The sequence below is a fragment of the Hemiscyllium ocellatum genome, chromosome 10 (assembly GCF_020745735.1).
Source record: "Hemiscyllium ocellatum isolate sHemOce1 chromosome 10, sHemOce1.pat.X.cur, whole genome shotgun sequence".
NCBI classification, from domain to species: Eukaryota; Metazoa; Chordata; class Chondrichthyes; order Orectolobiformes; family Hemiscylliidae; genus Hemiscyllium; species Hemiscyllium ocellatum.
Genome location: NC_083410.1, coordinates 16,235,994 through 16,256,323, shown reverse-complemented (window position 1 = coordinate 16,256,323; position 20,330 = coordinate 16,235,994). Strand labels below are relative to the sequence as shown.

The following is a 20,330-nucleotide window of genomic DNA, read 5'->3' as shown; positions in this document are numbered from 1 at the left end:
CTTGTGGGTTTTATGGCAGCTTTGGTGCAACAATGGTAGGTGTCTTTTCCCTAGGATGGAAACATTTTAAGACTAGGGGGCACATTTTTCAGGTGAGAGGAGAGAGATTTAAAAAAGATGTGAGGAGCAAATTTTTTTACAGAGTTTTTCATGTGTGGAATGAACTTCCTAAGGAAGTGGTGGATATGGGCGCAATTACAACATTTAAAAGACATTTGGATAAGTGCATGAATCGGAAAGGTTTGGAGGGATATTGGCAAGGAGCCAGCAGGTGGGACTGGTTTCGTTTGGGATTATGTTCAGCATGGACCGGTTGGACTGAAGGGTCTGTTTTCGTGCTGTATGACTCTTTGTGATGGGATATATATTGACAGTCAACTCCAGCCATTGGAGTTCTTTGTTGTGTTGGCAAACGTTTTCATGCATAGAGCTGTAATCTTTTCCTCTATTAATTTAATTAGTGCTTTAATGTTGTGATTGTCTCTCTTAGGATTTTACAGTGCCCCGTTAGAGTTTCTGTTTCCCTTCTACCACATTTCCTTTAATTTTGGATGTTGTTTGAATCTGTTGCACTTGTTTTACACACTGAGGGAATCCTTGGAACTCAGCGTCTTAATTTTTTTGGCTGAATATCCTCCAGCCCTCCCCTCACAATATCCTACCTCTTTGCCCAAGGCCCCCTTAGGTCAAATTTTGTTCAGTAACACTCCTGGGAAATGCTTTGGGATAGATCACTATGTTAAACTCCTCTAAAATAAGGACATTTCTTTCAAATGGAGCTTGTTCCATCCATCATGGCACTGCCAGGTCTCGAGAAAAGCAGCTCGGAATAGTCCTACTATCCCCCAGCACTTGCCCTTCAAATTATTTATCTTGAGTTTTGCCTGCTCTTTCTCTGCTCTCCAATGATTTTAGTCAGTCCTGTAAAGGGATGGGGGCATGCTTACCATTTTCTTTTGATCCATTCACAAGATATGGGAGTTGCTGGTTGGGCCAGCATTTATTTCCCATCACTGATTTCCGCGGAGACGGTGATGAGGAGCTGTAATTGTGTAATTCAGGTAAAATCTGTCATTCCAATTGAAGATTATGGGGACGATGGTTGATTCTCCCTTGTTGGAAATAATCATTGTCTGACACTTGTGTGGCTGGATTGCTACTTGCCACTGATCCTTCCACACCTGGGCTCACTCACCTATAGGAGTTCTCAGTATGATTTTCTCCATATGGATGCAGTGAGTTATCTGCCAATGTTTGACTTACATGATCGGCAATTATTTGTCCAGTTAATCCTCAGTTAAAAGTGTTTTCTTTTCACTTTAGAAACTAGCTTGGCTGGACCACAAGCGTGAATGTAAGTGTTTGCGAAGTATCTATCCGAAAGTTCCAACTGATATGACCAGGCTTGTGGCAAGGATAATCTTCAAACTGGTAGGTTAATATATAGATCAAGTATTGATGGCTCAGTTTCCTATTGTTATAGAATTTGGTTGAGTTTAATATGATAAAGGAATTTGGCACGTTTTATAAATGTAATTACAGATTACTGCAAGGCAAGTGCATTCTTAATAAGAGCAGTGAGCCATTTTCCAGCATGTCTCATTAACCTTGAGTCTTTGGCTGATATTGCTCCTTGCCCCTCTTAATTGTGCCTCCATTTCAAATCATCCCTGGCAATGAGACAATGAACAAACTTTGAGTTATTCCCTTCACCTGTACTTGCATTGCAAAGAGATGTTCGTACAAAACACATTATGGTTTACAGCTTCCCTGTAAGTGGGGAGTATTAGGCAGAATCTTATTGAGGTGTCGAGGGAGGGGTCCAGCCTGTGGGCTGAAGAGCTGGCAACGGAACCTGTGGTTTCTCTTTACGGGAAGGCTCGCCCTGCCAATTGAGCAGTAATAAGGTCATCGAAAGGCTTTTACCTGGAATCAGGGACCATGGTTGGAAGCTCAAGTGCCGAGTCCTTTTGGCCGATCACCCTCTACTCTTCCAAACCCCACACCTCCCACTGGAGGTGATAAGCCGGCTATGCAGACGAGGCCCTTAGAGAACTTCTGTGGCCACTCAAAGGTCTCAATTGGCAGTGAGGTGAGCTGGTCAATTATGAGCCTTCCCATCCCAGATTTTGATGGAGATGATGGATGATGAGCGCCTGGTACTGCAACACCTTTCTTAGTTTCATGCCCTTTCTTCCTCCAAGCTCACCACCAGAGAGAGGAGAAAATTGCACCTTACTGTTTTGTAATTACGTTTTGATTTTACTTCTCAGATGCCCAGTTGGCAATTATTCACAGTGGCTTGATTGAAACCAGGAGAGAATGTAAAATCATGACAACGTTAGAGTAAAATTTATGTGGCGAGTAATGTTGAAATGCGATGATCTGATCATCCTGCAAAATCACTGTAATAATAGCACCCTCGCCCCCTCCACCCCCTTTATATAATAAAGTGCAAGTTGAAGTAAAAGACCAGGAAATATTCCGATCGAATCAGACTTGTGCAATACTGGTCAAAACATGCCAGGAAAACCTTAACGTCCTAGAGATAATGTGGATAATCACAGTAGATTTTAGAAGCTGTGAACATGTATTGAAACCAAACTGACTGCTAATTTGGTGGCCCATTTGGTAGCATTGTTGCCTCCAACTCTTCAGGTAATAAGTTCAAGTTCCACACCAAGACTTAAGCAGAAGTATCTTGACTGACTCCTGTATGGTGGTGAGGGAGTGCTGTATTGTTGAAAGTGCTGTTTTTCAGATGAGGCATCAAACCAAGGCTCCATTTGCCACCCTGGATGATGTAAATCAGCCTGTGGCACTGTTTCTAAGTAGAGCAGGGGAATTATCCCTGGAGTCTTGGCCAGTGTCTATGCTTCACTTAACATCACAAAACAAATAATCTGATCATTATCAGATTACTGTTCATGCAACCACACAAACTGGCTACCATTTTTCCGACATCACAGGAGTGACGATAGTGCGAAGTCTCCATTGTCTGTAGGGTGCTCTTTGATGGTCATGTGTCATAAATACAATACTTTCTTTGTCATACATGCTCTCACTCCAACGTATGTGTCCACAGTTCCACACTTATATACACGTCATCGCTTTTTATGACAGCGCAATTTCCAAATGTACAGAGACATCCTTCAGACTAAACCTTCAAATGCTAGAAGGAGAGACACCAAAATATGCCAGTTAAAATGTTCCTAACTGTCATCATTTCATTGCTTTACTGACCCCCTTATGGATTATTGTTTGCGTGAATATTGGGCTGACCACTAAAATCTGTCTCCTGAACAATGGAAATTGGAGCAAGAACTTAACTATTAGCACGATAGCAATAGATGACGATTTCTCATTCTGTAAGATCACTCTTCTCTGTAGGAATCACTGACAGCTCTATTGCACACCACCCGATATAATTTTTCTTACTTTCAGTCGTAAGAAAAGGCAAATTGTAGGTTTGTCTTTCGAATTCCTCAGTGCAACCAGTGTACATTAGTACATACAAAATGAAATGGCAAGTGCTGAAGGAATAGGGTTTTTTTTGGAGATTAATTGTCCTCATTGATCAGAATGATCTCACCTCTTCAAGTGCAAATATATACTTTTTTAATCTATGCAGAAAACCGGATCAAACAGAGAAGATAATTAGTGTAGCTGAAAGATGAATATTCTTCAAGGACATTTCAGCCTTAATTATAATTGAGCTAGAACCCACCAACTATTAAAACCCATTTTCTTGTTTGCAGTGAAGTGGCTGAAACATTTGTTTTCTAAATAGGGATGTTTCGCTCTGTGGCAGCAGGGGAAAGCATGCTCATTTCTGCGTCAGAGTTTAGTAGATTCAAGTCCCCACTCGAGGTGGAGACTGGAACGTAGCACTAAGGAAGTGCACCATGGTTGGAGATGCCCTCCTTTAGATCATACAAGGCAGTGTCAGTCTGTCCAGCTGGCTGCAGTAGATCCATGGTTGGCAGCAGGGTGGCTTAGTGATTAGCACTGCTGCTTCACAGCGTGAAGGGCCTGGGTTCAATTCCACCCTCAGGCTATAGTCTGTGTGGAGTTTGCGCATTCCCTTCATGATGGGCAGAGTTTCCACTGGGCTCTCTGGTTACCTCCCACAGTCCAAAGATGTGCAGGTTAGATGGATTGGCCATGCTAAATTGCCCAGAGTGTCCAGAGATGAGCAGGTTAGGTGGGTTAGCCATGGGAAATGCAGGGTTACAGAGATAGGGTAGGAGTATGGGTCTGGGGGAGGGCCGGTGTGGTCTCATTGGGCCAAATGGCCTGCTTCCATCCCGTAGAGATTCTATGGTGATGTTCAAAGAAGGTCTTAGAGAAAACTTGTGGATGAAAGAAGGAAAGAAAGGCTTGTATTTGCACAGTGTTTTCCAATACCTTAGGTCACCCAATAGTGGTTTACAGCCAATGGTGAAATGGTGTCACTTGTAATGTCAGAAATATGGCAGCCAGACCTTCACAGAGCAAGCTCCAATAAACATCACTGTGAGAATAAGTCAGGTAATCTGTGCTTGTGATATTACTTGAGTGATCAACATTGGCTAAAAACCAATAAGAACGCCTGTACTTTTCAACAAAATCAGCGAAATGGAGCTTTCATATCCACCCTGGTTAGGGAGTTAGAGTCTGTTTAATGTCGGTCCCACAATTATTATAGTGCAGAAGGTGGCCATTCTGCCCATTTTGTCTCGCCAGTTTTTCGAATGAACATTACAATTTTGTGGCAATCTCCTGCCTTTCCTGAAAACCATGCACATTGTTTATATTCAAATAGTCATCTCATACTTTAAATGAAAATGTCTCCACCATACATCCCAGTCCCTAACTATGCACCAAGTCAAAAATATTTTCTCATATCTTGTGTTAGTACTTTTGCAAATAATTTTAAATCTGGGTCCCTTTGCTCCTGGTTGTTTTATGAGCAGGAGCTGTTCCTCCCTAGTTACTCTGTGCAGATCTCTTGTGATTTTGAAACCTCCATCAAAGTTCCTCTTAGCCTTCTCCTGTTTAAGAGAAGCAGTCCCAACTTCTCCAATGATCTCAACTGTTCTTGCTCATCGGTTCTTCACTGTCTTCAGGTGCCTTCGCGTTCTTGATACAATGTGGCACTTCTAGCTGAGTCTAATGAGCACTCCCTAACTTTGTCCTCTCACGCCCTGGTTTATCCTGCCCAGCTCCTTTCCTTCTCCATTGAAGTTTTGAAGCTGAAGAGAGGGAGACCAAGTGGCTGCAATGCCCTCCCTATTTCTAACCTGTATATTGGCAATCACTGTTGAGGCTCTGTTGTGAAAATTGGACATTCCAGAAGGCTTGCAAACTTGGAGAGAGCAAGTCTGTAGAGAGTGGGGGGGGGGGGGACACAACAGATATTGTGTGTGTGTGTGTGTTTTCTCATAATAACACTATTTTTATTCTGCAGCTGACTGGATTGCCCTGTCCCTCAGAAGAGTTGTATTCCGTGTCAGACCTTCAGTCCAGTAAGCCTTTCCTTTCTGTCCTTTTAGATAATGAAGCTATATCTGCTGTGTTCTCTTGGTTGCAAGTTACCATGTATTTGGAGGAGGAATTCTGGCTGGATTTTGACCAACAGAATTTGCATGCGGTCCCATATCTAAAGAATCCTGCAATCTGTCAGATTATGTAAAATCTGTAGCTTTCTTTATTAAAGTTCGTTAATTATGTACATAGTGCTGCCACGAATTGCAATGCCTGTAATTTCACTTGTTTGTCAGCAATGTTCTGGTATGAGAGCAGAGATGTCCACCACGTGGTACATTTGGAGAAGGGTATGAAAAGAGTAGGACCCCTGCTACCTTGTAAAAACAATGACTGCAGATGCTGGAAACCAGATTCTGGATCAGTGGTGCTGGAAGAGCACAGCAGTTCAGGCAGCATCCAAAGTGCAGCGAAATCGACGTTTCAGGCAAAAGCCCTTCATCAGGAATACTGCCTTTATTCCTGATGAAGGGCTTTTGACTGAAACGTCGATTTCGCTGCACTTTGGATGCTGCCTGAACTTCTGTGCCCTTCCAGCACCTCTGCTACCTTGTGCCCTCCACCCTAACAGGCAAGGAAGACCTATCTTCAATGCCCTATGCCATATGCTGTTCTTGAGGGGAAGTTGGCACCCAGTTAAACTTCACCCCTCTTTCCCTGGTCATTACCGTTAGTATTAACCCACAAGACAGTGGCCTTTTGCTCACATTCTTCAGCATTTTAGTTGAACTGACCCTTTGTGAAAAGAACAAACTAATGTCTGACACATGCAACTATCATGATATCTTCTGATCTGAAATAAACCGTAATGGTGAGAATGGGGGAAAGTTCAAAGCAGATGTGAGGGATAAGTTTTTTTCCACAGAGAATTGTAGAAGTGTGGGACACATTGCCAGCAGTGGTGGTGGAAGCAGGAAAAATAGGGCTGTTTAAGGGACTTCTCGATAAGCACATGAATGTGCAAGGAATGGAGGGATAGGGACCAAGGACAAGCAGAAGGGATTAGTTTAATTTGGTGTAATGTTTGGCACAGCATTGTGGGCCGAAGGGCCCATTCCAGTTCTATGTTCTACACAATATATTTCATAACGGCTTACATTTATGCAGTGCCTTAACAGTTTATGCAAGGTCCTTTCTCAGGAAAACATTGAAACAAAATTTGACACCGAGCTTCATAAGGAGATATTAGGACGATGACTCAAAACCTGGTCTGTAGATTCCCCAAGTGGGGTCTCCAACCAAATTTTGGGGTCATGAGGTTAACATCATGATTATTTTGAGGCTGTGACAGAGTTAGAACAGCCATGTTCCCCCTTTATCTGTGTTCTGCTCTCAGAACCCACTCCCCTCAGATCTCTCATTTCTCACTCTTGGCAATTTACGGGTCTCAAAATGTGGTCACAGTGCGATGAGGTTTCGCAAGCAGCACCATACACCAAGCTCTTAAGCCATGTCTTAAAGGAGGAAAGAATGGCATAGAGAATTAGGGAAGTAACCTCCAGACGTTGGAGTGGGGGGGGGGCCCTCTGGTCCTGCTGTGCCATTCAAGAAGATCTGGTTGACCTAATTGTGGTCTCCTCCCTACTTTGCTATCTATTCTCCCTTAACCCTTGACTCCCTTGTTTATGTCCATATCAGCCTTCATTGAATTTAAAGACCCAACTGCCAGTACCTTAGGGATGAGAATCCCATGCTCCAACCATGCTCTGAGAGAAAAAAAACTTTGTCTGTTCTCTGTCTTAAAAGGGAAACCCTCAATCTCAGTTCCCTCATGCTAGTCTCAGAGAAAAGTGCAGATGTGTTAATTAAGTCTTTTGAAGAAGTAACAAAGAGGATTGTTGAGGGCAGAGTGGTGGTCGTGATCTACATAGACTTCAGTAAGGCATTCGACAAGGTTCCTCATGGTAGACTGGTTAACAAGGTTATATCACATGGCATGCCGGGAGAACTAGCCATTTGAATGCGGAACTGGTTCGAAGGTAGAAGACAGAGGATGATGGTGGAAGGTTGCTTTTCAGACTGAAGGTCTATGACCAATGGTGTGCCACAGGAATTGGTGCTGGGTCCACTGCTTTTCGTCATTTATATAAGTGATTTGGATGTGAACTTAGGAGGTATGATTAGTACATTTGCAGATGATGCCAGAATTGGAGGTGTAGTGGATGGCGAAGAAGGTTACCTCAAGAGTACAACAGAATCTTGATCAGATGGGTCAGTGGACCAAGGAATGGCAGATGGAGTTTAATTTAAATAAATGTGAAGTACTGCATTTTGGAAAGGCTAATCAGGGCAAGACTTTTACACTTAATGGTAAGGTCATGAGGAATCATGCTGAACAAAGAGACTTTGGAGTACAGGTTCATATTACCTTGAAAGTGGAATCGCAGGTAGGATAGTGAAGAAGGCATTTGGTATACTTTCCTTTATTGACCAGAGCATTGTGTATAGGAGCTGGGAGATTATGTTGCAGCTGTACAAGACATTAGTTAGGCCACTTTTGGAATACTGCATTCAATTCTGGTCTCCCTGCTATAGGAAGGATGTTGCAAAACATGAAAGGGTTCAGAAAAGACTTGCAAGGTTGTTGCCAAGGTTGAAAGATTTGAGCAATAGGGAGAAGCTGAATAGGCTTGGGCTATTTATCCTGCAACGTGGAGGCTGAGGGGTGACCTTATAGAGATTTATAAAGTCATGAGGGGCATGGATAGGGTAAATAGACAAGGTCTTTTCCCCAGGATGGGAGAAAACTAGAGGGCAGAGATTTAAGATGAGAGGTGAAAGATTTAAAAAGGACCTAAAGGGCAGCATTTCACACAGAGGGTGATGTTTGTATGGAATGAGCTCCCAGAGGAAGTGGAGGAGGCAGATCCAATACAGCATCTACAAGGCATCTGGATGGGTATATAAATAGGAAGGCTTTAGAGGAATATAGGCTAAATGCTGGCAAATGATTAAATTAATTTAGGATATCTGGTCAACATGGATGAGTTGGACTGATAAGTCTGTTTCCATGCTGCACATCTCTTTGACTCTGTGCATCCAATTTTGTAAAAACAATTGTGATATTAACTACTAAACATGGCTATAATCCAAGTAATTCATCATATGAAATCAAAGAGTTATAGAGCATGGAAACAGACCCTTCAGTCCAACTCATCCATGCTGACTGTAATCCCAACCTAGTCCCACTTGCCTGTGCTTAGTCTGCAGTATATCCTTTCAAATGTTTCTTATTCATGTTGTTATTCAGTTATAACTGTACCCGCATCCACCACTGCCTCTGGAAGTCCATTCCACATATGAACCACTTGATGTTTTGGAATGTTGGGCAGATTTGATTTTTCTTTTGCTGTATTTTGCCCAGTGCCTTTTGAGTCCCAACCTCAGGACTCGATGACCAAGGAAAGCACACTCATTATGCTGCCAAACAGGGTGTGCATCAACCTGTAAGTTCCTTCAACCAATGACAAGCAGGAGAGATCCCTGGTCAGTCACGTGAAGGAAAGAGTATTGAGAGTCTTTACCATTATTGCCCATAGCTCCAAATTACAACATGCTTGTAAAAGTGCACATTGCCATAGCAACGCAGACTCTCTGAAGTGGATAATAGCATCTCCATCGCAACTATGTCGCCATTATCTTGGAATGCAGGCACAGCTCAAAAGTTTTAGAATTTTTCAGCAGCTGAGATGAGATTTGTGACAATGAGGATTGAACAATATAAATTAGATAAGATTTTAATAAAATAATGAGCAGGATAGTGCAAACTTCTTGAGGGTGATTGAGATCTTTGTGTGCACTAGTTCTTGTTCTGTTTTAGTGTCAGGGAGCCCATTAACGTGCACTGAACCTTTCGCAGATTAATAGTGTTAAAATATTTGTCAGAAAATGCTTTCGTAAGGGAATTTGAAAGCTGAACCAGTGATAATTTATGCCATATTTTAAAAGAAGAGTGTTAACGTTAATTGTCACTGAATTTTGTTTTAACGGAAAGCTCCATTGCATTAAAATTTGCTGCAGTCATCAATATATTTTATTAATGTAAGCTGAGTAATTGAAGCTAATTGTGAATTTGATAGTGTGCATTCATTGCTTTTTAGTCTATTATTGTACCATTTAGGAGCTCATAATTTGATTGATTTTAAAGGTTAAGAATTCAACACAGAATGTAGTGAGATGGGAATACAGCAGCAATAAATATGTCGCGAAGACTGTTTTTAATTTTTTTTCTCCTTCCATTCAAACACGTGAATGTACTGATTAGGAGCAGGAGTAGGTCACACAGCCCCTGAAGCTTGCTCCCCCATTCAATAACAGTCTGGCTGATCTGATTCAATCCATGTTCCCATAACTCTTCTTCCCCCCCCCCCAATTAGACTGCATCTTTTTGCTCAACAATAACTGAACTTGACCTGGTTTAAAAATATTCATGGACTCGCCCTCTCAGTTCCAAAAGTATATGATCCTCTGTGACAAAAGATGTTGCTCAGCTCTTTGTTAACTTTGTGATTCCTTCGTTTTAAACACTGACCCCTCAGTCTAGATTCTCCCACAACAGCAAAACCTGTCCATTCCATGTAATAGGCTAGTAAACATTCTGTGAACTGCTTCCAATGCATTCATGCCTTTCCTTAAATATGGTGACCAATACTATGCATAGTACTCCTCATATAGTCTCACCAGTAACCCACATGTTTGAAACATAACCTACTTATTTCTGTATTAAACTCCCCTTTCAATAAATTATAACATTATTTGCTTACCTAATTACTTGGTGTACCTGCGTTCTAACCTCTTATGATTCATGCACCAGGACACTCAGATCCTTCTGCATCTCAGAGCTCTGCAATTTCTCCCTGTTTAGATAATGTTTCTTTTTTGTTCTTCCTACCAAAATAGACAATTTTACATATTCCAACATTTTACTTCTTTTCAAATCTTTGATAACTCACATGGCCCTGTTATATTCTTTTGTAGTCCTTGTATTCCTTTCTCATGTCCCTTTTTTGACCTAGCTTTGACCTCAGCAAAGTTGGCAGCTGTACCTTCAGTCCTTTCATTGAAGTTATTTGTGTAAATTGTAAACAGTTGAGGGCCCACCATTAATTCATGTGGCACACCACTCATTCCACCTTGCCAACTAGAAAATAGCCCACTTATGCATAGTTTCTGTTTCCTGTTAATTGGCCAGCCGTCGATATATGCCAATACAGTAGCGCCTCGACTTACGAACCTAATCTGAAACGTTCGCGAACTGAATCAATTTTTCCCAATGCTCGGATAGGGTAAGAATGCTTGGACGGCTGTTCACAGCGCACGCGCCAAAGACGAACTGAATGAGATCACGCGGGGCCGGAGAGCTTTAGCGTTCAACAAGTGCGTAGCAAAGCAGAACAATGAAACCACGTGGTCGCACACTGGCTTTTTGCGTTCGTACCTTCATTCGTACCTTGAAATTCGTACGTATGTTGAAGCAAAATTTTACGTACAATCCTGTTCGTAAACTGATTTATTCTTGAACGGGGTCGTTCGTATGTCGTGGCGCTACTGTATATTACCCCTACACCATGTCATTTTTCCCTGCAATAACCCATGATGTAGCGCCTTATCAAATGCCATCTGGAAATCTAAATACAAAACATGCACTGGTTCTAAAGAACACTAATGAATCGGCTAAACACTAATCCATATTGACTCTGCCTGATTTCCTTGACTTTTTGCCTAAATTTAATATCTTTAATAATATCTTATAAAATCTTTCCCGTGATAGAAATTAAGCTGAATGGCCCATAGTTTCCTGCATTATAAGTGTCTTCCTTTTTGCAAATGCTATCTTCCAAATCCAGGAGGTTTTATAGAATATTGGGGTCACGATTTAGCCAGGGTTGGAGGATTTGAGCTATAGGGAGAGGTTGAACAGGCTAGGGCTGTTTTCCCTGGAGCGTCAGAGACTGAGGGGTGACCTTATAGAGATTTACAAAATTATTAGTTCAATTGCAACATTTAAGAGGCATTTGGTTGGGTATATGAATAGGAAGGGATGGAGGGATGTGGGCCGGGTCCTGGCAGGTGGGATTAGGTTGGGGTGGGATATCTGGTTGGCATGGACGGGTTGGACCAAAGGGTCTGTTTCCAAGCTGTACATCTCTATGACTCTATGACATACAGCGTGGAAACAGACTCTTTGGTCTAACTTGGCTATGCCGACCGAGTTTCCCAAATTAAATTAGTCCCACTTACCTGCGTTTGGCCCATATCCCTCTAAACCTTTCCTATTCATGTCCCGTCTAAAAGTATTTTAAATGTTGTAACTGTAACGGAATCTGCCACTTCCTCTGGCAGGTCATTCCACATGCAAACCACTCTCTATGTGAAAATGTTGTCCCTTAGATCCCTTTTAAATCTTTCGCCTCTTACCTTAAAAATATGCCCCATAATTTTGAACTCCCCCCACCTTAGGTAAATTACCTTTGCTGTTCATCTGATCTGTAACCTTCATGATTTTATAAACCTCTAGCAGGTCACTCCTCAACCTCCTACATTCCGGTGAACAAAGTCCAAACTTATCTAGCCTCTCCTTATAACTCAAACCCTCTGGTTCTGGCAAAATCCTGGTAAATCATTTTTGAATCCTCTCCAGTTTAATAGGACCATTCCTACAGCAGGTGACCAGAACTGTACACAGAACTCCAAACATCCTGTACAACCTCAACATGATGGGCCAACTCCTACACCCAATGGTGTGAGCAATGAAGGCAAGTGTGCTAAATGCCTTCTTAACCCTGTCCACCTGTGACGCAACATTCAAAGAACTGTGTACCGGAACCCTTAGATCTCCCTGTTCAGCAATGCTACCCAAGGACCAACCATTAACTGTATAAGTCCTGCCCTTGTTTTTTTTATCAAGATGCCCTTGTTTTACCAAGGGCCCTTGAGGTTTTCTCAGAGAAGTTTGGTTGGTCAGTGGTACCTCTGTGATTACCTTCACGCTTATTTAAACTAAACTCCATCTGCCACTTCTCAACCCATTGGTCCAATGGATCGAGATCCCTTTGTAATCTTAGATAACCTTCTTCACTGTTGATCACATTACAACACTTGCAAATTCTTTTATAAAATAAAGTCCATCAACACCCAGGGACGTTTGGGCCCACATCTACCACAGTTTGTTCAGTAAGGGAAGGTAATGCTACCATATTTCCAGATGACTGTAAGTCTGCTGTCTGAGATAGACACTGGTGGTCATTTAACCTGAGGGTCACCACGCATCAGGTAAGAGGTGAGTTCAAGAAGGTGAGACCTTCATTGTGATTGCAGCCTATACGGGAATTGAATCCGTGTTATTGGCATCACTCTGTTTTACAAACCGACTGTCCAGCCAACTGAGCTAACCAACCCCTAGTACCATTTGTTTCAATACCATTTCCCTGGTGATTGTAATTTTCTTTATTTCCTTGATTTGTATCTGGGACATTACTTACATCCTGCATGGTGAAGAGTTATGCAAAATGCTCATTCAACTTCCCTGCCATTTCCTTCTCTCCATTTCTCAGGCTCGCTTTCTATCAGCTCAACACATACTTTGTTAACTCATTTCTTTTTGAAAATACCTATGGAATGTTTTATTTTCTGTTCTTCTTTGTTTCAACCCAGCATTCTCTTGGACACTAAATTTTCCCTCTTTATTAGCCTTTTAGTCATTCTGTGCTGTTTTTATATCCTGTCCAATTTCCTGACCTGCTAGTGGTCATTACACAATGGTATCCTTTTTCCTTTGTTTGAGGATGTCCTGAAAGTCCATAATATATTGTTGTCTGTGAAGTTGAGTTCTAAGGAGGAAAAATTGGAGAAAAAAGAAGTGGAGAAAATAAACTCTAAAGTCAATTTTGGGATGAAATATGATGTCAAGCGAGCACTGTAAATACTTTAAATTTAGAGTAATGCCTGTCTGAATCATACATTTGCTCACTTAACATCCCAAAGGACTTCAATTACAACACATCACCCGTGCTTTATGTGAGTTTGTCGGTTGTGTGCATACTTCTTCAGTAGCCCATTCAGTATTCTCTGAATGTTTGGCATCTAATGATATCATCAGAAACATTTGCTGTCTGATTATTTCCGAGCATCTTGAACAGTAGGGCCCTGGAGGGTTGCTCAGAGAAGCTCAGTTGGTCAGTGATACCTCTGTGATTACCTAACCTATGTTTCTCATCATAGTTTCTCCTGAACATGTTCATCTCCTGCTGGCAAATGACTCTGAGAGTGTTGCCAACCATCTGGCACTTCATTCGGTGTAAATGTGGGCATCTTGCCACTGAATGTCATTTGGATTTCTGATGGGTAGGGTGGAGGGGAATGTCAGCAAGGGTCACATCGCAGTTTTTTTTAAATCTTGAAGCTATCTCTCCTTTATGTTTATGTCTGTTCCAGTGTGGAAAACAATATGGCTAGACCATTCAGCCCTGAGAATGTATTCCGTCACTCCATGAGATTATAACTGATTTGCATCCTAACGTCATCGCCCTCCCTTATGACTTGTATAACTGAGGAATGAATATTCCCTCCTGTCTTTTATTCGCTCAGGTGTCCTGCTTATTGTGCTTGCAGCCATTGATACTGTCTGAGATTTGTTGGGCAGGTGCATTGCTATCAGTCCTCCTTATTGGTACTGGTATAATTTACTAAGTGGAAAAGAGTGCCCACTTGAAATGTTTGGCGGGATGGAGTCGTGGCCTTGATAAATAGTGTAGGCTTATTTCTAGTACGTCATATCTGGTTACACCTCACCCGGGTTACAAGGGAGACCCTTCTGAGACCTTGGGCTACATTTACTCATACGTACACATTGTTGTTCAGCTTCCAAGAGCCTACCACTGACGATTTAGAAATTGTTATCTTCCCAAGGAGCACTCTTATATATCCTGATAAGCAGTGCACATCTCCTAAAGCAGTGACTTTAAGAGGTTATTTTGTCGTTTTTTTTTTAAAAGAGAGGTATTGCAACAGAGATACTGAGCTCGGCAAAAGTGAGGACTGCAGATGCTGGAAACCAGAGTTTAGATCAGAGTGGGGCTGGAAAAGCACAGCAGGTCAGGCAGCATCCGAGGAGCAGGAAAATCGACGTTTCGGGCCAAAGCCCTTCATCAGGAATAGAGGCAGGGTGCTTGCAGAATGGAGAGATAAATGGGGGGAGGGGTGGGGCTGGGGAGAAGGTAGCAAAGAGTGCAATAGGTGAATGGGGGTGGGGATGGAGGTGATAGGTCAGAGAGGAGTATGGAGCGGATCGGTGGGAAGGGCGATTGGCAGGTCATGAGGACAGTGCAGAGCTGGAAGGTTGGAACTGGGGTAAAGTGGGGGGAGAGGAAATGAGGAAACTGGTGAAGTGTTCCAAGGTGGAAGATGAGGCGTTCTTCCTCCAGGCGTTGGGTGGTGAGGGAGCGACGATGGTGAAGTCCCGGATCTATGTGTCCTCGGCAGAGTGGGAGGAGGAGCTGAAGTGTTGGGCCACGGGCGGTTGGGTTGATTGGTGCGGGTGTCCCGGAGATGTTCCCTGAAGTGCTCTGTGAGGAGGCGTCCAGTCTCCCCCATGTAGAGGAGACCACATCAGGAGCAACGGATACAATAAGTGACATTGGTGGATGTGCAGGTAAAACCTTGATGGATGTGGAAGGCTCCTTTGGGGCCTCGGATGGAGGTGAGGGAGGAGGTGTGGGTGCAGGTTTTGCACTTCCTGCTGTGGCAGGGGACGATACCAGGACGTGAGGGTGGTTTGTTGGGGGGCGTGGACCTGACCAGGGAGAGGTCCAGATGATTGCTAGTTGTCTAGTTGGAAAGCCAGTAAAGTAAATAACTTGTGAGGCTTTGGGTATTTTTCAAAAGTTGGAACAATTGAAGCAGCCTGCTCTCTCTCTCTCACACACATTGGAGAACTACATGTGAAACAATCTGTTTTCTGAATTTACCTTTTGCCAAGAGTCTGTTTTTGAGTTGTTCCTGTTTTTGAACAGTTCACTAATAATAGTTACTGCATCTATTGTTCTGTTAAGTTTTCCAGTAGAGCCACGATATTCCAATTCCATCTCTCATTTGTTGTATTTTAACTATAGTGTTTCAATACATTGCATTTTGCTTAACATCAAGTAGTTTTCCTGACTGAATTGCATCTGGAACACAGTATCTCACATTTACCTTTAAAATAAGCAAAGGTTAGAGTGTAGGCGATCTTCTCAAAATAATTTGAGGGGGTCTTGTCCATCGCACTCATGATGTCAGCTACCCATTTGAGGTACTAACTGTGATCATCTATTTCAATATAGATTTAATTTCTGTGATCTTCCATTTGTGATTCATTTTTTAATCTCAACCCTGACCCAAAGGAATGCCCAAGGTAGTCTCAGAATATTGGATCCTATTCCACAACCATGGCAGCTCCTCCCAATGGGGAGATCAGCCCATCCTTATTCTGCACAGTCAAATGCTGCATTTCAGGAGCACCTTTTTGCCCTGAAAACCTAATTATGCTGAAACCACTGCTTTCTGGCTCATTTCTTAACTGTTGACCCATTTTACTTATCATGTTCCCTATCACCATTGTATCATTTTAATTTATTTCAGTGACAAGTGTGAGATCTTCCTTGCCTAAAGAATTTAGTTCGACCCATGTCTCTGATTCTAGTTAGGAAATGCAAACGGATCTGAGTACTAATTAAGCAGTGCATTGAAGCAATCATCTGGACCTTTCCCTGAGGCCAAAGGAGCTGATGGGATCAAGAGTGTTGATAAATGAAGACGTATTGAGCACAAGGCTAAATGATGGTAGTTACTGATCTCAAAACCTGAGGACAGGAAGGAACTATGGCTTTGAAGAACTAAATGAAAAGACTATTTTCACATATTCATCAGGAGGGTAATGATTACTCTGAGGGGGGAGTGGATAGGGAGAGTACCAGGGCATTGCTATTTGAAGGAAATTAGTCACAGTGATTGGGAAATGGAGGAAGGTCCCTCACCAAAAAGATCAAACACACAAGAGTTCAGAAGCAGAGAAATGAGAGCGAAAAGTTGGGCTTTGTTTTTTTGGAGAAAGAAAACCAGACGCCTTACAAATTAACGTTGATGTTGTCTCTCAATAATGTCAATTTTAGCAGCTGAAATGGAGATATTTTGAAAGCTAGAGGAGGGAGCATGAGATGCTTCAGAGCATTTAAAATACAAAAAGCAGTGAGAAGGGTTTTTGTGAGTGGCAAGGCCGTGATTCAAGTGAGTTGTGGAATCTGACTGAGAGCTCAATATTCTAGGCAACTTCAGAAGGGCCTGGGAAGTTGAGAATGGAGGGGGAAGGAACTGCATTGATAAAAGACACAATTACAGCAATAAAAGATCCAGGATCTCTAGGTGATTGTGCTGAGGCAGCAGGGACATTCTGAATAGAATGAAGGAACAGCGATGGATGCAAGACTCTGGCCCAGAGTTATCTATAGACTATGAGCATCAATGATATAGCAGGGGTTTATGTCAGGGGAACCATTCTCAAATATAATGTGGTTCCTCATGGTAGACTGATTTGCAAAGTTAGGTCACATGGAATACAGGGAGAACTAGCCATTTTGATATAGAACTGGCTCAATGATAGAAGACAAGGTTGATGGTGGAGGGTTGTTTTTCAGACTGGAGGCCTGTGACCAGTGGAGTGCCGCAAGGGTCAGTGCTGAGTCCACTGCTTTTCGTCATTTATATAAATGATTTGGATGTGAACGTGGGGGTTTGGTTAGTAAGTTTGCAGATGACATCAAAATTGGAGGTGGAGTGTACAACAACAAAGGCTACTTCACAGTACAAGGGGACCTTGATCAGATGGGCCAGTGGACTGAGGAATAGCAGATGTAATTTAATTTAGATAAATGTGAGTTGCTGCATTTTGGAAAGGCAAATCAGAGCAGGACTTATGTTAACTTCCTGGGGAGTGTGGCTGAGCAGAGACCTTGGAGTGCAGGTTCATAGTTCCTTGAAAGTGGTGTTGCAAGTAGACAGAATAAGTGAAAAAGGTGTTTGGTATGCTTTCCTTTATTGTTCAGAACATTGAGTGTAGGGGTTGGGAAGTCATGTTATGGCTGTACGGGATATTGGTTTAGGCCATTTTTGGAATATCATGTGCAATTCTGGTCTCCCTGCTATAGGAAGGATGTTGCAGAACTTGAAAGGGTTCAGAAAAGATTTACAAGAATGTTGCCAGGGTTGGAGGGTTTGATCTATAAGGAGAAGCTGAATAGGTTGGGACTGTTTTCCCTGAACTATCGTAGGCTGAGAGGCGACCTTCTAGAGGTTTATAAAATCATGAGGGGCATGGGTATGATAGATAGTCAAGGTCTTTTCCCAAACATAGAGGAGTCCAAAACTAGAGGGAGTAGGTTTAAGATGAGAGGAGAAAGATTTAAAAGGGACCTTAGGGGTAACGTTTTCATGCAGATCATGGTCTGTGTCTGGAACAAGCTACCGAGGAAGTGGTGGAAGCTGGTAGAATTACAATATTTAAAAGGCATCAGGTTGGGTATATGAATGGGAAGGGTTTAGAGGGATATGGGCCAAATGCTGGCAAATGGGATTAGATTAATTTAGGATATTTGGTCAGCATGGATTAGTTGGACCGAAGGATCTGTTTCCATCCTATACAGCTCTGTGGTGCTATAATGAGGGATTTTAATTTTCATATTGCCTGCGAGATGTCGAGCAGATCAGGTTTTAATGGCGTACAGGTTTAATGGTAAATAACAATTGAGAATTACCTAGCAATCTGGAAGAGAACAGTTTGTGATATTGACTGTAAAATTTGCATTTGATGCTAGGATTTCAAGGATGAAAAGATGTTTATAAATGGTATTTAAAATTTTCGTAAGGGACGCTTTGAAAGAGTGGAATCTAATTGGAACACCATAACTTAGGCTGAATTGTTAGTGAGTAAACAACAACAACTGGCATTTATGTAGTACACGGTGAAGTAACCCAGGCTGCTTGTAAATGCATGTAATCCACCAAAATTGGATACCGAGTCACCTTCAGAGAAGTTATGACTGGTGAACAAACTTGATTAAAGATTTGGTGGATCTCTAAGGAACACCTTGAGGTGGTTCAAATTGCTGAAGGAGGGAATTCTAGTGTTCAGGATTGATAGGACTGAGAGTTTAGGATAGTGAATCTGTACAAATGAAGGTACACAGAAATGTCACAAGGTGGGAGGGCCTAGAAGATATTATAGGATTGGGAAAGGGAAGTCAAACAGTCAATAACTGAACATGAACAGTAATCAATCAGGGGTCTGAGATGAAAGACAGTCACCAATTAACAACAGGCAAGGAGTTCCTTTATCTGCTCATTGTTGAGTTGGATAGGCCAGTTTAAAAATGCAATTGGTAGCCTAGCATTTTGCTTTTCATAATTGAAGTTAATTTGGTAGAACAAGCTGTTCATGTTTCTCACAAGCTTGTTCAATCTCTCCGGGGAAAAAGATATTTTATAGGTTTTTTTTGTTTCTGTTGCAGCTATGTTGATTTTTTAGGTGCCTTGAATTCGATCTTATCCATCTCCTTGTTGGACCTCTTCCATTTAGTCTGCCTCTCGCCACCCCCCCCACCCCCCCCACCTCCCCACCCTCTTAAGCATGGCTTCCATTCCCTTCTATCCCATCTCCAGTAGCATACTAATCCTCTCTTCCCTTCTGAAATGCTGACAAGCCAGAAGAAACCTTCATTTCCCAAATCTGCAAACATGCCAAGATGACTTGCCCCAGGGCTAATTCTGGGTAAACTGTTTGGAAATTGTGAAAGAAAGGTTGACTGTTATAATCCCCTTTTTCCCTCAGGTCACTAATTTTCTTTGTTTAATGTGGTTTTGATTCATTGTGTACCTTGCAAGTACTCATTCAGAGCTGGCTCTGATTTGAAGTAATTGCATTTAGATACACATAAATTAATTTCTATTTCTATATCTATAGCTGAGCAGATTGGTATTACATTTCAAGTCCAGATTGTTGCTGATTGAGTGGTAATGTCACTGGACAGGTCAGCTGGAGGTCTGCACTAATGCTCAAGGGCGCTCAGTTAAAACTCCCACGGTGACAGCTGGTGGAATTTGAAATAAATTTTCTTTTTAAAAATGGGAATTGAAAACCGAGTTATAATCTCGTTAATGATAACCATGAAACTTTTATCAATGGTCATAAATTCAAACTGGCTAACTGATGGCCTTTAATGAAGGAAATCTGCCGTAAAAAGCTGGTCAGACCAGTGTGTAACTGCACTCATAAAATCATAGAGCTTGGAGACAGACCCTTCGGTCCAATTTGTCTGCGCCGACCAGACGTTGCAATCTGACCTAGTCCCATTTGAAAGCATTTAGCACATCTCCCTCTGAACTCTTCTTATTCATGTACCTATCCAGATGCCATTCAGATGTTGTAATTGCACCCGCCTCCACCACTTCCTCTGGCAGCTCGTTCCGTACATGCACCACCCTCTGCATGAAAAAGTTACCCCTGAGGTCCTTTTTAAATCTTTCTCCTCTCACCCTAAACCTTTGCCCTCAAGTTGTGGACTCTCCCCACCTTAGGATAAAGATCTTGGCTATTCACCCTATCCATGCCCCTCATGATTTTATAAACTTCTGTAAGGTCACCTCTCAGCCTCAGATGCTTCAGGGAAAAAAAAAGCCCTAGTACCTGTCCAGTGTCTACCTGTAGCTCAGACACTCCAGTCCCTGCAACATCTTTTTTAGTCTTTTCTGCATCCTCTCAGATTTAACCTGATGTT

The 20,330-nt window shown here is 42.2% G+C and overlaps 1 protein-coding gene across 2 annotated transcripts in view; it reads left to right on the top strand.

Annotated features, from left to right (window-relative positions):
• smyd3 (SET and MYND domain containing 3) overlaps positions 1-20,330 on the top strand; it is a 781,377-nt gene that overhangs the window by 238,087 nt on the left and 522,960 nt on the right. For both annotated transcript variants that reach the window (XM_060831286.1, XM_060831287.1), the window contains 2 exons: positions 1,324-1,431; positions 5,450-5,507. In XM_060831286.1, the coding sequence (XP_060687269.1) occupies positions 1,324-1,431; positions 5,450-5,507 (166 nt within the window). The remainder of the gene's footprint in view (positions 1-1,323; positions 1,432-5,449; positions 5,508-20,330) is intronic.